Raw genomic sequence first — 17455 nt, forward strand, 5'->3', positions numbered from 1 at the left:
TACTGCCAGGTGAGGGGATCCTTCTTTGCTCCTTATGTGGTCCACCCATCATGACCCCTCGTAGACCCTCTTACAGTCTAGTCCAGTCTGACTCATCCCACACAGGTCTCAGTCATAACAAAAACGCGTGAGGAGACGGTGGATGATGGTTCTGCCATCATTATGCTTTCGATGAACGAGGAGGAGGAGGAGGAGGGACGCTCGCGGGGGGGGGGGGGGGGGGGGGGGGGGGCACTGGAGTTTAGGCGAAAAAAGTTGGAGTTTTGTGGGTTCAGTAGCAGCACGTGGGGGAGGGAGTGGCCAGAGACAGGAATAATGGAACCTGGGAGACAGAATGGGAGGGAAACGGGGCTCAGATTTCAGCTTGACAGGGGGTAAGGGGCCGGACTGATATTTGGGAATATACGAAGATTCATTGAAGGCAACGGGGACATAAAACTACAGCGTCTGGCCTGAAGCGGTCGGTGCTGAGTTAGTGCTGCAGGTCAGGCTCCTGCCGCTGGATTCCTCCATCGGTTTTGGGAAGGGTGAATGTCGAATGGTTCGGCTCTAGTTACTGGGGACACAAACACTAAATACTGAGAGAAGCCTCTGCTCCCTTCGCACCCTTCTTTCTCCCTCAAGGGCCCTGCATGTCTAATATTTAGACATGTTCAGCTTTATGGATTCCAGGACTTTACTGCTACTTGTAGCAACCCAAGTCTGTCTATTAGCCGTTGTGAGATGTCAGGACGACCGTAAGTGAAGTTTTATTTATCTCCAAAAGCTAGAGTAAGGAAAAGTTGTCAGAAGTTTTACATTGAATGCAGCATTTTCCTCCATAATAGAAACCAAGAAGTTTGATCTTGGCATCTTGTAGGCACAGCACCTGCTCTGTGAATCATTTGTGTTTTTGTTTTATTATTTGAACTTATTTGGTGATCGTTTGGCACCTTTTGCGCATAGACTGTTTTTCTACTTTGTTGCATTATGAGGAGTGTGACTGCCAATATTTGTGGACACTCGCTTTAACAACAGCGGTGACAATGAATTTGCACTGACGTTTATGTGAGAAACCAAGATATATTCCGACTATGGACGTGCGTAAAAGTGATGGAGGGATCTGGAACCTTTACGCAAAATTGCGCGCACAAAGCTGGAGCCCTTTGTGCTTTTTTTTTTTTTTTTTTTTTAAACTTATGTGGAGCTGTTTTTAATCAAGTAACTTTTCTGTCTGGAGAGTTTTTCATTTTTGTTGAACCTGAACGTGAAAATTATTTTATTTTTATCCAGACCCTTTAACTGTAGCCTTACTCTAACTCGCTCTTCTTTCCAAAGTTGCGCTGTCAGACACCTGTGGGTGCTTTATGGGCCTTCAGGGGCTCTCCTTTTAACTGCATATCCACTTAATGCAGAGGGTGAGAGGGGGAGGGGATGGGCAAAAAGTGAAAGGTGGTCAGGCTCAAGGGCCTTTGGTGAAAAACGTTCACATTCCATTACTGTCAGAGGGCATCCAGGCGAATCCTGGCTTGTTGGAGCAAAGATGTGGACTAATAACCAAAATATCCATAAAAGATATTTTTGCAGTGTTTATTTTAACAGCCATTCCCTTAGCAATTGGACTTTATGTTCTTTGTACCTGCAGTGTGTCTACTGTGTCTGGGATTTTTTTTTGCTTGAAATTGGGTTGGGATTATTTGTCATCATTATTGATTTTAGTATCCGCAAGAGACATTTGAGAATCAAGGTATTCCAGCAGATTGGAGCCAGAAATAATGTTCCATATGATTTCAGGGTTTCCATCTGCTTAAAAGATTACCCATAAGCTGTGACAGTCAGCCCAGAGTGAGACAGAGCCAGGGTGCAAGAGAGAGGTGATCGGAAAATCATAAGATGGGGCTCTATTATTTGGATTCTAAGAAGAGCAGTATTTTCTGTATGCAGTAATTCAGTTAAGTGTTTGAGTTCTGAGAATTAGAGAGAAATACTCATGCCAAAGCAAAAGTACTAAAGTAACTGCCAGTCTCAGGTTACCCTTTCAAAGACGTAGGCCCCCAGATATAATGCGAGCCTTTATTTCCCTCTCAGTCAAGTAGAGGCATATTTTTCTGGTAGAATCTGAACTCGTGAAAAAGTCTGATTGTGACCCTTGCTCAGAACCTTTGAGCGGCCCTGAGCTCTGGAGCTTATCAAATTTGGATGCCACTAATAGACCTTTCATATAGGCCACAAAGTTAATTAAACTGGCAACGAAGTCTTACTAAACAGAGAGATATTCCTGACTTCACTCTAATATCTAAGACCACCTTGCTTCACTTTATCAACTTGAATCCCCTGAGAAACAGTATGGCTGCCAACACATGGAAGAGGAAACTGTGATGAAAAGCCTCCTCTATGAGCTCTTCAGTTTATAGAGTTTATAGAGCAGCTCCTGTCCTACAAAATCAGAGGAATCTGTCAGTTTTGGGCCACGGAAAGGACAGGTGCAGGCTTTTGACAGTACATCCAAGCCTGTAAAACGAAATGTCAAAACTGCAAGGTATGTGCATGAAAGCTTTCCTCTGACGTGTTTGTACTGGTATAGGACACAGCTATGGCTTCCAGATGGGGTTTAAAATGTGCCCCCCAATGTTTATCCAAGGCCATAGTTTGTGAATTGCCCACTCTGTCCCTTTCCAGAAAGACCTCATTCATTGGTGCTGGGGTCCGTTCGGTTACCTAGACTTAAGCAGGGCTCAAAGGTAAATATACCTACTGTACATGCCCCTTGTCCTCTCACCCTCAGAGCAGTCTGTACCCTGAGGCCTTTATTTTGGTGCGTCAAACTCTTTGACTTTCCGGCACAGGTTCAGTGGCTCCAGTCAGTGCATTTCTTTGAACAAGTGTTTGGCCTTCTGTTGACTTATGAGTGAACTGCCCAACTGGAAAATGACCTGGAATATGTTTAATTACCTGCAAGTCATTGTTGAGTTTTCGTGAGTGGGGCAATTTAGACTAAGTACAGTACATGTATTGAAGCATAGGCCTACCCCTCCTCCATCACTTTGCGCTGAGCTCTCTTTGCTGAGCTGTGGTCCAAACTTTTGCTGAATGCATCGTCTGTCTCCTTTAGGGTAAATTAGGGTGTCTCCCTCAATGTAAACTAGCCCTATATTTAACATGTGGAGGAATTCAGGCACATGGTCTCAGGCTCCTGTGAAATTATTGGAAGTTTCCTGCAGGTCTTACTCAGCTTGACTTTGATGCTCCAATCCTTGATGTTGTACTGCCTCTTAGTGGTAGTGTTGGAGGTTGCATGCTCCAGTAGTTCACTTAATGAGCTCAGTTTTGGCAGCTACTGTATATCTGGAATAATAGCAGAGGATTTGTTTTGTTTGTGGAGGTTGTTGTTGGAAAAAAAATAATAATGTGATTTCACCAGTTATTATAAGATTTGTCTTGGATTGTAAAGCAGAAGATGACTAATCTTTGTTTTGCCAAGTATCTTGTGTAGAAAAAGGATTGAGCCACCAGTTCCAGTCATTTCATTTTGTGGTTAACTGTATGTATAGCTTAAAAAAGATAAGCGCTCTTACCATCTGGAAAGATTTGGGATTTTTCTTTTTTATTTTCGAGCCTTTCAAGTATGCTCATATTTGTTTGTGTACATTCTCATTTGCTCATATTTCTTACTCCACTGATGCACCTGTTAAATCAGTACATAGGTGATTCTCACCTGAACAAAACAATGTCTGGTTTGCTTCATGTTTCACTCATGTTTTAATTTGAATGATTTATTATTATTTAGTAACATACTGCACTGTTATTCATACCTGATGTATAATCTTTTCCCCCCTCCACACTTACCTACCTGTGTACCTTACTGTGATCTTACACAGAGGAGGATGCTTTTAGCTGTATACAGGACGGACAACGCTATAGCGACAAGGACGTATGGAAACCAGAGCCTTGTCGCATCTGTGTGTGTGACACTGGAACCGTCCTGTGTGATGAAATTGTCTGCGAGGAGCTAAAAGACTGTCCCAAACCTGAAATCCCATTTGGAGAGTGTTGCCCCATCTGCGCAGCTGATACATCTCCACCCATTGGTCGTAATTTATTTATCTCACACCTTTCATAAATAAATTACTGTATGAAGTCATGTTTACTTTGGGGGGAAAAGGACTCCGGTCACATTGATACGAATCAAAGGTTGGCCTTCAATGGCTACTACAATTTTCTTTTGTAGATAACCAGGCTTATATGTCATCCTTTGATTTGACTCACAAGTCTGAGTTTTCTATCCCCAAAGCAAACATATGATAACAAATACGCAACACTGACACATCTGAGCAGATTTCACTGAAATGCTACCTCAACGTCATTTTTCCATAGCTGGCTCACCTTGGCCCCATCTTGTTTGAATACTCTCTGCTACTCTTAGTATCATGAAAACATGTGGGAGTCATTAAGGAAATACCTCAGTCAAGCAGACACAGCCTCACATTTCTCCACTATATCCTCTCTGTGGATTTCTGCAGCTCTGATGTCAAAAAACACTCTATTGAGGATTTTTGAAGGAGCTTTTTGCCACATTTAAAACTGTCGTAGCCTCCTGATGCACAAGGAGCCCAGTATCCACACAGTGTTGAACAGCTCTGGAAATATAAACAAAGTTGATTGAGGAGCATGAGTGAAATCAGATGTGTCACTGTTTACGGTGCATGCCTGTTGATAAATTGCTTTACAGAATACTCATTAATTTAAGGCAAAATAAACTGCTTTACTATCTTGAGTAACTGACTACTGTACTGAAAGACTGTCTGGCTATCCAGTCTCAGTACTTCATTGGATCTGTCCATAGCCTTAAGTATGAAAAAGTACAAATGTAGTCAGTGAAGCTTATGTCAGATTTTTATTCTTGCTTTCTGAGAATTGAATCTGTCTAATGCAATACATTAATGGTATAGGCATTATATTATATTATATTATATTATATTATATTATATTATATTATATTATATTATATTATATTATATTATACTTGATTACGTTAGATTAGATTAGATTGGATTAGATTACAAAGAACTCAATTTCTAGTAGTTTTCACACTTCAGAACTTGAGAAGATATTTTATCACAAAAAATTGGTACTGAAAAGGTATAGCATTAATGATATTGGTGCCAAATTTCACTTACTGTGTTAAACTTATGCAAAATCTTTTAAAATGATAGCCTACCTACATATAATTATCTATAGACATTGTTCTACCTAACAATGCCGAGGTTTTAGGATGCTTTAACTAACTTCTCCATAATGCAAAAGACATAAAATGAAAGATAAAACACCTAATATTAGACTTAATGTAGTGGAGCTGTACGCTTTACACAGACTATTGACTGTCCTTTCTTCTCTTTCTGACCCTTTTATCTTCAGCAGCTTTGCTTCTGCTTTTACCCACTGTTAAGATGGTGACTTAGCCAACACTTTTTCAAACCTGATGGGCTTTCTGGGTACCATAGTTATGAAGTGGTGGTGTTCTGCAGAGTAGTTTTAAGAAAGAACAGTTAAATTAGCATATTTTAGGTGGGGGTTTTTGAGAATTGCAGTACCGTGGGACCATTATGTGCTCTTATTGTGTAATCTGTTGGCTAACTGTGGTCTGTTTCCCCCCCCATGCTGCTCTCACCCACATAACAGGAGCACCTGGAGCTAAGGTGAGACGCTGTGTGCATTAGTGACTGTGTTACTGTGAATGTGTCTGTGAAATGAAGCTCCCTGGCACCAGCAATTACATGTGTATCTGTCCCAGACTCTTATCAGGTGCTGCACGAGGGCCCTGTAGTTTATGGATTTAGATGAGACTTTGATGTGAAAGAGCTTTGGTAGCTTTGCCAGACGGATAATAGTTATTTCCTCTCTCACACTGTGTGCCATATTTATGTGTCTAATAATAGTGTCGGAGTTACTGATTGTCATGTTATTTACGGTGGCTACTTTTCTGAAAAGTGTCTTATCTTTCCTTCTGTCTCATTATTATTGTCTTTCCTTTTAAATATCAGGGTCAGAAAGGAGAACCTGGAGACATTACCGATGTAAGTTGATGCTTTCAGTGTCATAAGTGGGAGAACCTCTCACAAAATAAAAACCTGGTACAGAATAAATCTTGTTCTAGAGGTGTGTTAAATTATTCTTAAGAGAAAAAATGAATCATTTGGTATTTAGGAGTGATGAATTCAGAGATTGCATACTGCTAGTAGACGAAAGCAAGAGGAAGTTAGAGAAAGAGAGAGAGACAGGCGGCACGTTTAGCCCACTCGTCAGGAAGACAGCCAAGCACAATAAGATCTGCATACAATCCCTCCAAAAGATTCTCATGCAGCCACTGGAGAGAGAGAGAGAGAGAAGAGCTCCCTGCTGCTGCAGCGCTGCACCTGGAAATGCTTTACCCCTCTGAGGGAATCAGAGTTCATGGCAGGAAATAAGGCATTGTTTATTGTATGTTTCTTGCAATGCTTTGCCTGAAGAGATTAACAATTAACAACTCAGCTCTGATGGCAGAAAGATAATGTTTCCCCCGTAGTGCAAGGAGATCAAAACCTTACTTTTGCAAATACATCTGGTATAAGTAAGCTTTAAATGTTCTCAAAATCACAAACAAGCTTTCATTTCTATAGAATGCTAACACATCTTTAAAAGATCCATTTGAATTACATATGTGAACTTTAAAAGTAAGTTTTATAAGTTAGATGCAACCTACATTCTTATACTTTTGTAATGTGTCTTTTTTTTTTACACCATTCACTTTAATGATATAATAATACTGATGCTGTCTTCTCTGTTGTCTTCTGCTGGATTGCTCAGGTTGTAGGACCAAGAGGACCAGCCGGCCCAATGGTATGCTCCAATTCCAGCATTTACATTTTGATGAATTCATATTTACACTTTTGTTTATGCAGTTAGGTTTCTGTCAGGCTTCATCTGAAGATAGAAGTAGATTTCCCAAAGTGTAACCTTATGAGCAAAGGTATTAAATTTAAGTGGTGGGTACACTGACAGGAAATGGAAATGACTGACATAAGGCGTAAAAGTTGACAAGCTACAGCTGTTTCTTTAGCTCACTCATAGTAGGAATATCACCTGAGGATACTGACTACCTTATTGTGTCCTTTTCAACCAGGGCCCACCAGGAGAGCAAGGACCACGTGGATCAAGAGGAGAAAAGGGAGAGAAGGTCAGTTGGTCATGTCAAAAAACAGAAATTCATTTTTTCACTTTGACCCTTTAAAAAAAAACGGGTCCTCCTCTCTGCTCCGTTCAGAGGCACAGTATGTCCTATTGAATCTGATAGCTGTGGGTCTTTGGGGGCGGTTATGGGGATGGAGGATCTGCCGTAGCTTGCAGGTCTACAGAATGGTAGGCTTTCATTGAGTGTCTCGCTCTAAGTGGTCATGTGTCATTTCCATTAGACCGTGTGGTCTGCTTAGGTCTGGGTTGTTTAACAGATGTGGGACTGTTGGAGACTCATAATGTAAACCTTCACTTCTCAGTCCAGGCCTCTGTCACTCAGTGTGGGAAATCACTACATTTGCTTTGATCGTTGCTTTAATGTGACAAGACTTCTGTGTGATAATGGCTGCGGGTAGACAGTTTATGTTGTGTAGTCGTTTTGTTTATGAATATTTAAGCACAAAGCAGGTAGATTTTTCTGCATATCTGTTCAGCAGCCTTTCAGATGCTCAGCGCATTCTTTGTTCCAGATTCCCTTACAGGGTAATATGTCACTACATGCACAGAGGTATTTCAGGTAGCCTGATTCGGCCCAATAAATCATCAGCAAGTAACCTTAAGGTTAAAAATATGTTTGCTTCAGTTCATTTAAGTGTTTATCTACCCCTTTGATATCCAATTTGGTTGACTTCTAAAAGATAACCTTAATTTCTCATCATTCTCACCAGCAGGTGGGGTGTAGTTAAGTTTATTTATAGGGAGAATTGCAGTTTGGAGAAGAGTCAACTGAGCATTAGGCTTCTGTCAACAGTATCTGACAGATGTAATCCAAGTGTATTGTCTGCCAGAAACTGTGTAATGATTTATGTGAAGGACTTTTGGACCCAAATATTGGCACACAGCAAGAATGTCAAGTCATTTTGGCTTTTAATGATTTATTTTTCAACACTTTTTCAGCACACCTTCAAAATCGTATTGTATGTTTTATGTTAATTACTTATTACCTGTTACTTTTTTGTGTCATTTTTTTTATAGATTTTTGTTATTTTATCTTTCAAACAGAATAAGAAATGTAACTTACAGACACTTTTTTGGTTTTCATATACTTTTTTGTAAATAGTTTTTATATTTTCTCTTGATCCTAGGGAAGTCCTGGCCCCCGTGGCCGAGATGGTGAGCCTGGCACCCCCGGAAACCCCGGACCCCCTGGACCTCCAGGACCTAATGGGCCTCCTGGCCTTGGTGGAGTAAGTATCCCATGACAAGTAGGAGTGGATTTTTAGCATAGGAGTCGAGAGGTCGATCACTATTGCAAGGCCAAGAATGAGTAGAATTAGCAGAGAGAATGGTAAAAGGGAGCAGGGAAGAGGCTTTGAAAGAATACAAGAACACAAAAGATGTGGGAAATTACCGGCAATGGGGAGACAACAGTGATGCAGAGAGAGAGAGAGAATAGATAGAATGCCTGTCATTCTTTGCAGGAGAAAAGGAGGAGGTGACTGAGGGAAAAGGAGGTGGAAGGGCAGGAGGTAGTAAGATAGACATGGGGAGGGGAGGAGAAGGAGCTTTTTTAAGACGAAAACAAGGAAAGTCTTTGTGAAGGAGAGAGATGAAAACTGTTCACATGCCCTCCGCCTCCTCTGTCTGCCCAGGTTTTTACATAATAAACTCGGCTGTTGACAGTCACTTAAAACTGATGGTACTTTTTTTTTGCCAAAATGACACAGCATCCTCCAAAGTCTGCAAATCAAAAACAGCCCATTTTGGCTTCTAAGATAAACACATCAGTATTGCTGAAACTCGCCAGTCATGTTTCATATTAGTACTGTCTTGTGATACATCATGGACATAGTTCAAGTTCACTTTTGAAGTCTGTGAAATGTGAAGTATTATCATCCTGGAGTCTTATTTTTTGAAGGTGGTTTTGTGCCAATTTGGCCTAAAGCCCCATTAGAGCAAAGTGACATATATACAGTTGTGGAAAAAATTATTAGACCACCCTTGTTTTCTTCAATTTCTTTTTCATTTTAATACGTGGTACAACTAAAGGTACATTTGTTTGGACAAATATAATGATAACAACAAAAATAGCTCATAACAGTTTAATTTCAGTGCTAATATCTATCCATTTTCCATGGTTTTCTTGATAATAACCAAAATCACTTCAGTTCTTACATCTGTAGCTATGGCATTGTACTCACAAAAACAGTGCTTTTAGGCATTCAATGTTTATCTTTTCTGTCTGTTTTAGTCACGTGATACACACAGGAGTTTGCACTTGATTGCATAACCATAGTTTTGATGACTTTTGATGGTATTATAATTTTTTCCGAGACTGTATACAGGTTCCTGCAGGGTCTTAATAAGTCTTAAAAGTCTTGAATTTACAAATCTGCATTTAATACTTTTAAAAAGTCTTTAAAAGGTATTACATTAGATATGGTAGGTCTTAAGTTATATTGCTGTGAACTTATTTGCTGTGTTGTGTTTAAATGTGTCTGGGAAATGTCCATGCCGCAAAAAAAGTAACGTTAGTCTACTCAGTTACTCCTGTTCCAACCCAATAATTTATATTGAAATTAGGAGCCAATTATCACTAACTTTGCAGCCCACGTTGAGAAATGACTCAGAACGGTGGGAATCAAGACTTTTGAGTAAATAAATACATTTTCTTAAATTCTAGGAGTCATGAATTTTTGCTGGTAAAATAGGCTGTGAAATGGACATTAAAATCTGTTCAAAGTACAGGATGGGTGAAAAGTATCTAGGCATTAGAAAATTGGTTATAAAATCCATATTCCTATTACAAATTTAATGAAATAAAGGATACATGTTCTTTATGACATGGGAAAATGAAAGTAAATTTTCATATTTCAACATAAGCACCGGGGGTGTCAACCAGTTTCCTCAAATGGTCAGGGATGGAATGAACAACCTTCTGAAGGATGTCATCTGGGATAAGACAACAAGAAAATAAGAAATCCCCATTAGTGCTGTCTGTTTAAAAATGTTTTTGTCATGACTTCAGTGATACTAAAAATTCTATAAGCAATTTCTAATGCCTAGTTACTTTTCACCCTCCCTGTAGTCTGAAAAAGGTCTTAAAAAGTCTTAAATGTAACTTGTTGAAACCTGTAGGAACCCTGTATAAACTAAAATGGATGCTCAGTTTCTGCTCATATATTTGTGTATTCATGTCTTCTACCTTACCTTTTACAGAACTTCGCTGCTCAGATGGCTGGTGGCTTCGACGAGAAGGCTGGCGGCGCACAGATGGGTGTGATGCAAGGACCAATGGTGAGCGAGCGATGATGAGACCTTCTGCTTCTGCCATATTCTTTTATAGGGTCGGCTGCTTGTGAATCTGGGATGCTACAGCTTTGGAGGGTTCAACATCAAGATGAAGCATCTCTGATTCTGATTAAGCGTCTGTGAACAAAAACTGAACAGCTACCGGTGGCTGCAGAGGTGTGTTTTGAACATTTATGGAGCGGAACAGACACAGCTTGGAACAACTGCTTGGTTATTTTACAAGAAGACTACAAAATGGACATCACTGTTCTTCATTGGGAGAGGAGATACACAAACAGGATTTACAATCATCCAGGACGAGAAGAAACGACTACTGTTTCAAGACTAGTTGCGGTGATATGAAGCATCCTTTTTGAGAGTTTTGAGAGATGAAAGGGATGAAACTGTCTTGCAGTGTTGGAGAAAAGAACACTCTGCTCTCCCAATGGAAAATGAACACCTCACATGGAGTACAGAGGAGTACTTTTATAAACGGAGGAAACAGGCATTGATCCGCATCATATTTCAAGCCCATGGAAAACCGCTGCTGCCGTCAGTTAACTGGCATGGCAGGTTGCCTGAAATGGAGCGAGAAGCAGACTGGGAGCTATGGTTGTTTTAGAGAGCCACAGAGGAGTTTGGCAGTACCTCAACCCAACAGAGGTTTTTAGCCACCAGGACGGGGACTGGATTTGATCAGATCCCCACAGTTAGCAGCAGTCTAGGAGGCTTTGCTCACACTGACTGTCCTGTCTCACCGCAACGCTGGGCCCGTTTTTACAGTCGGCCTAAACTTACTGTGCTGTTTGCCAGCCTCCTGGGGCAAGAAGCAGTGAAGTCACACTAAACACTAAAAGCTACCATGAAACTCCACCTAAAACAGTCAAACAACACTCTTACTGAATAAACACACACATATGCATGTCCCCTCAAACACACATTTAAGTCAGTCATATATAGAGGCTCATTGATAAGTCTACCCACTGTGGTGAAGCCTTCCCACACCCACTGAAAGGTGACTTTCATTCGCATCTGAGGACCACTGTGCTGTGCTATGCTGTTTTTTTCTTTTTTTGGGCCGCCATACCTGATTTTTTTCAGCATAATCATGACTCTGAAATTAGGGTTTCTAGCAGTAAAACTAAAAGGTGTTTTTTTTTTTTTCTCTTAGAGGAAAGATGTCACAAGTAATCTGAGTTAAGATGTGTTTTTTTATTGAAGAACTGGGCAGCAAATCTTATAGTGGCATCAGTTCTTTTACAGCTAATTTTCTCTTTGAATGTGGGTGAGAAACTACAGCAGTTAGAAAGAGGAAAAGATGAACTGATTTGGCTCATCACCTCCAGAGAATGTGATTTTCCCTCGTTGACCAGTGATGCATAAAGTTCAAGTAAAAATTACTTTGACGTGTGATTTCAGCCAGAAGCCCCCGCAAAGCAGATTAGTTCACACTCAGAGAATTTAGTTCAAGAAATGTCACCTTTTGTTTTCGATGGCGACCTTTTGAAAGTGTAACAAGACATTTGAAACCGAACAGTGGCATGTTGTGTTGTTTTTCACTCTATGTCAACATGTAAGAAGTCATGTGGAGTTCAGTCATGCTATTTAAAACTATAGCACTGCCACTGGTGACCTTTGAACTACAGAAACACACAGCGGGTGGGGAAAAAAATGAGAGAAGTAAGTGAAAAGAGAGAGATAGAGAGAAAAAGAAATCTGAATGCCACTGTGGAATTTTAAACGATTTATGGACTTGACAAGTAGAGCTGTTGAGTTTTAGCTTTGGGGAGAAAGCAGGCGATATTTTTTATAGTTTCTGACAGAATCCAAGTGGACGAGAGCTAGATTTTCCTTTCAACATTCACAGTCGGAATTGAAAATTTGTAAAACATTTGTGCAATTCTCTTTTTGATGTATTTGTCCAGTTACAAATGTGTGTGTAGCTGAAGGATGTGATTGTGGGTGGTTATCCTGATGTTGTGTCTCTTGTCTCTGTTCTTTCCCTCAGGGCCCTATGGGTCCCAGAGGACCACCTGGCCCCACTGGATCACCTGTAAGTACCTCCTGTAGACCACAGACAACACACAAATCAGATGCACCTGTAGACAAAACCCGGGCTGTTGTCAGACACGTCAAACTTTAGGCTAAACCTCCAACTATTCCAACTGAATTGCTGATTCGTCTGCATCTTCTGGTCAGATTTAACAGTGACCACATAATGACCACTCAGCCACTTTGCAGAACAGCACACCGTAAACTCAAAGTGTCAAATATTTACAATATCTCTGCTTTAACTGCAAGCATCTGCTGTTTTCCGGAGGAAGATGGCACATGGAGAGTACTTTTGTCTCCCAGCTGCCGGCTCCAGGGCTTTTTCCAATGCCACAGCCCAGACACACTGTAGAACACCTGACAATTTACCTCTAACAGAGCCTGCTGGGCTTACACCCCCACCCCCCTGTTGCCTGCAACTAAGCTCTACCTGCACCTTCATTCTCCAGAGGAAAGCTATTATGTTGTAGTCAGTGCCAGCTGACTTGCCTGAACTTGATGGTTTAGTCACCCTGAGCCAACATTTGAGATGTTTCCTTGGACAAGTTTGTCTTATTTAGACTATTTAACACTGACACAGACAAAAGAGACTGAACATGTAATCATTTTGAGAAGATGCATTATGAAACATAAACTAACAGTAAATTAGTTTTATAATGCAAAGAAATGTAATTGCATTATCTGTAATGTAATGTTTGCTACAAATACCATGGGCATTCACTATATAAACTGTCTTTAGTATGGTTCACTGTCATAGATCAACACTAAAACCCTTTTTTTTACTTCACCCCCTTTAGCCACTGGATATAATTATCTGTTTTTCACTCTTGTCATCTCTCATCATCTGTTTCTTTTTTGCATCCCAGGGCCCACAAGGTTTCCAAGGCAACCCCGGAGAGGCTGGAGAGCCCGGACAAGCTGTGAGTATCCCACAGTGCATATCTTTTTTTTTCTTTCATAGCCTACTCTTCAGGGTTTTATCCTTAGTCTTTCTCTGTTGTCAGACACTCCTCAGGTGTCTCTCATCCCCTCCAGGCTTCCTTTATCAGCCCCTCTTCTTTTCCCCCTCATCTTTACCCTCTGATCTGATCTCTGTCTGTTTTGCTTTCTTGGCCGCTCCTGTAAATGGGCACTCTGAAGTTAGTGAAACACATGTTAAAGGAAGACGCACCTATCTTGTGTACTCAGAGCACAAATGTGATGAAAACTAACCATGAAAGCTCACACTTAATCACTTTCATGTTTTTATCTGTCAGTAAAAGGGTGCAGATCTTACACCAAATCTGTGCTGCTGTCAGAACCAGCTAATATCACTGCATTTTTGCTCTGTGTAAAGCAGATTTTTTTGGTTTCCTAATAATTTTTCCTGCCTGTTTTACCCATCTCCTCATTGACACCAGACTGTTTGTCACGAGTATTTTTGTACAGGCTTTTTTGCACACTTGTGAGGATGTGAAAAAAAAAACAAAAAAACAAACAAATCCTGGAAGTCTTGAGTTTACACCCCTCGACACTCTGTTTTATAATTACTCTTTATAGTTTTAGGCTTGTTTTTACTATTCTTCCTCACTTCCCTCTCTGTCTACCTTTCACCCCTTGTATTTTTGTCTTTGAAAGCTTCTAGAAATTAGACAGTTCCCCTGTGTCTTTCTCTTTCCCTCAGCAGGTAGACATTGTGGGGTCTCCCCACTGCTGTGCTAATCTGCTCATGTGGAGTTTAGAAAAGCAGACTCGGAGGTGCCGTCTTCTTTAAAATTGTTCCAGTACTTCATTATGAGTGATTAAAATCAGGCCTCCCACCAGAAATTAACCTGACAGTTGTAGAAGGGTCACACCTTAGACAAAGTGTTAGTGAAGTCCAGGAATACTTTTAGCCTTAGTAATTAGTTAAATAAATTCAACAAAATCACCGGAGATATGTCCTTAATTGAACTATTGGACAATGCCTAATATTGTTGTTGGTCTGAATTTCATTTTTCTGAGTAGTGTTTTTTTCTCTTTCCTACTCATTCTGTTAAACCCAGACTGATTAGAGAAAGAATGTCATTTAAGTTTAACAAAAAGTGACATATGAATGCACAGTAAGAGAGAAGGCAAGCTGAAAAAGACACAGACAGGCAGAAAGAGAAACTGAACCAAGTAACTTAGCGTGCGATGGATTCTAGGAAAGGATAATAAAGTATTTGATGCAGCTATTAGACTAATCTAGGCTGTAAATCCTGCTTTTTATGATTAAAAAAACAAATACTGTCTTTAAGTATAATAGAATTGTTAGTGTTGTTTGCAGGTGGTCATTCCCTTTTTATATGCATGGTAATCAGAGAGCAAAGTACTTTCAGATAATCAAGTTAATGCAACTAATATGTGCCAAAGCTGTCAGATGTTTTAGATTGATGTGGTTACAAATGCATTATTAATATCTGCCTGTGTAACATTCACACTTTACACGTTTTGAATGATAATTAAAATCATGTGCATTAGTGTATACTTTATCTCATTTGGCATCTCCTTGTAAGAATGTTTTCTATCAGAGTGAGTGAAGGGAAAGTCGTCTCCATACGTTTTGAATTATTACACAGAGGTTTTACTGTGCAATGTTGCCCTCTGTTGGACATATGTTGTAACTGTGTCTCACCTGTGCTTGTTTTTTCTTTTGCTAATAGGGCCCCATGGGTCCCCGTGGACCTCCTGGACCTTCTGGAAAGCCCGGAGATGATGTAAGTCTCTGTGAAAAATTTATGAATGTGTGAAAAAATAAACATTACATAACAAGTAGGAACTCTGACGAGGACAAGAGGACTCAGCACTGTCCCCTTAGAGTTGACTCAGCATTAAAACACAAAGAAGCCTCATGAGGCCTCTCTATCTATCTATCTATCTATCTATCTATCTATCTATCTATCTATCTATCTATCTATCTGTCTGTCTGTCTGTCTGTCTGTCTGTCTGTCTGTCTATCACAACATAACACCGTTAGGGAGTGTTTTTATTTCTATGTTTTATAACAGGAAGGTGCACTGAAACGGTGTGTTTGTTTTATCAGTTATCTATAGTCAGTGGTAATACAATAGACCATTTGTTATGCTGTATTAATTAGATATATAAACCTCTCACCAAATTACTGAAGTTTTACTCCTAATGTCAGACACCAGTATTTATTTATTTATTAACAGATGTGTCAGTTTTTACTTCTGTCTAATACCTTCACATACCAGTTTTTAGCTTACCGGCTGAGAGGCTGTAAGCTATTGTCGTCATGCAGCATCCGGCGCCATCATCTGTTATCGTCTGTCGTCCGTTACAAAACTTTCAGTTGTCTTCTTCTCTGAAACTACAATTCTGATTGACTTCAAACTTGGTATACAGCTTCTTTATGATGATGTCAACAAAAGTTAGTGAAATTATTTGGATCCGGCTCTGATTCTGGATTTGGTGCCACTTTGAAAAATTTCCCCATTATAAGACAGGAAGTGCCGGGAAGCAACAGGGCCATTGGTCCTATTTTTTTTTTTTTAATGAAAGAGCTGATACTATTTGTTACACCATGTTGTCAGGCAATATGCAATATGATAATAATAATAATAATAATAATAATAATGATCATTTTATTTATACAGCACTATGAAAAACAGCTGTTTACAATGTGTTTTGACATACAAAGCAAAAACATAAAGCTGAGAGAAAAGTCAATCGTCAGATGTGCAACAGCGCCACCATTACAGACAAATCAAAGCTTAGATAAAGATGAAGTAAAGTGGACCCCAGAAAAGATACAATACAAAACGTAAAGAACAGCAGCAATCATTAACTAGAAAAGAGAAGGGCAATAAACAATAATAAAATTGTCAAAGCAATAAGAATTAAAAGACTGAAAAAGGAGGGAGGGAGACAACATCACATCACAAGAATAAAAACAATTACAGGAGAAAAAACATAAAAATACTGAAAGGACTGAGGTAAAGTAATAGTTGACTCTAAGTAAAAGTAAAATAAGAACACAAACAGCTGAGTAAAATGATAAATGGAGGGGAAATATTAAAGTCACATAAAAACATGTTGATTTAAATACATTTTTCAGAAGTTATCATGTGCATCTTATCTCCAGGGGTAGGTCACTCCAGAGCTGATGCATTCAAAATTTTTTTTTTTTTTCCTTCAATCTTGACTATATGAAATGACCTTTTTGCAGCGTATTTAAGTGAGAAAGAAATCAGAGCCCAAAAATGCAACTCCTACATCTAGCCACATGATGGCAGTAGACATGCCATGTTAACATGTCACCACTAGGGGTGCTAACATTAAATGTACAGCAGCCGATTCATGTTTATTTAAAAGGAACTGTCGGTTTTACATAAGTTATATAAAACCAAATGTAAGGTTAAATATTTGATGATAATATATTTGTGATATTTTTCTTCTTTGTGGTTTTAGGGTGAAGCTGGCAAACCTGGTAAATCAGGTGAGCGTGGACCTTCTGGACCTCAGGTGAGTTTCAGACTAAGGATCATGTGATCTGAAGGATCGAAGGATTAATTTAATAGGTGTTTGTTTAAAGTATATGCATTAAATGAGATATGCATTCCTCTGAACTTAAAGGGGAGTATTTGGCTCAAATCTTCATGTTTCAAGTTCATCCTGTATCTGCATGTTAGCGTCTTCCACCATTTCTTCTGTTAAATCTTAGGGAGCTCGTGGATTCCCAGGAACTCCTGGCCTGCCTGGCATCAAGGGACACAGAGTGAGTTCGTTGTCCATGTTGTCTGCATTAATTGTTGGCAGTTTGTTGTCTTGTTTCTTTCCTCCATTTTTTATTATATTGCTGATTTTCTAACTGTGCACCTTTGGCCTCTGGTTTTTAGGGTTATCCAGGTCTTGATGGTGCAAAGGGAGAGACTGGAGCTGTTGGTGCTAAAGTAGGTTTTGT

General features: G+C 39.7%; 1 protein-coding gene across 2 annotated transcripts in view; it reads left to right on the forward strand.

Moving 5' to 3' along the window:
• The first annotated feature begins 408 nt into the window (after positions 1 to 408).
• col2a1b (collagen, type II, alpha 1b) overlaps positions 409 to 17455 on the forward strand; it is a 49565-nt gene continuing 32518 nt past the window's right edge. The window contains exons 1-14 of one of the 2 annotated variants that reach the window (XM_030133879.1): positions 409 to 737; positions 3858 to 4067; positions 5659 to 5675; positions 6021 to 6053; positions 6823 to 6855; positions 7139 to 7192; positions 8334 to 8435; positions 10408 to 10485; positions 12488 to 12532; positions 13398 to 13451; positions 15195 to 15248; positions 16963 to 17016; positions 17216 to 17269; positions 17391 to 17444. In XM_030133879.1, the coding sequence (XP_029989739.1) occupies positions 650 to 737; positions 3858 to 4067; positions 5659 to 5675; positions 6021 to 6053; positions 6823 to 6855; positions 7139 to 7192; positions 8334 to 8435; positions 10408 to 10485; positions 12488 to 12532; positions 13398 to 13451; positions 15195 to 15248; positions 16963 to 17016; positions 17216 to 17269; positions 17391 to 17444 (930 nt within the window). In that variant the 5' untranslated portion in view covers positions 409 to 649. The remainder of the gene's footprint in view (positions 738 to 3857; positions 4068 to 5658; positions 5676 to 6020; positions 6054 to 6822; positions 6856 to 7138; positions 7193 to 8333; positions 8436 to 10407; positions 10486 to 12487; positions 12533 to 13397; positions 13452 to 15194; positions 15249 to 16962; positions 17017 to 17215; positions 17270 to 17390; positions 17445 to 17455) is intronic. The other variant, XM_030133880.1, reaches the window with a different exon arrangement.

Source organism: Sphaeramia orbicularis, chromosome 5 (assembly GCF_902148855.1).
Source record: "Sphaeramia orbicularis chromosome 5, fSphaOr1.1, whole genome shotgun sequence".
Taxonomy (NCBI): Eukaryota; Metazoa; Chordata; class Actinopteri; order Kurtiformes; family Apogonidae; genus Sphaeramia; species Sphaeramia orbicularis.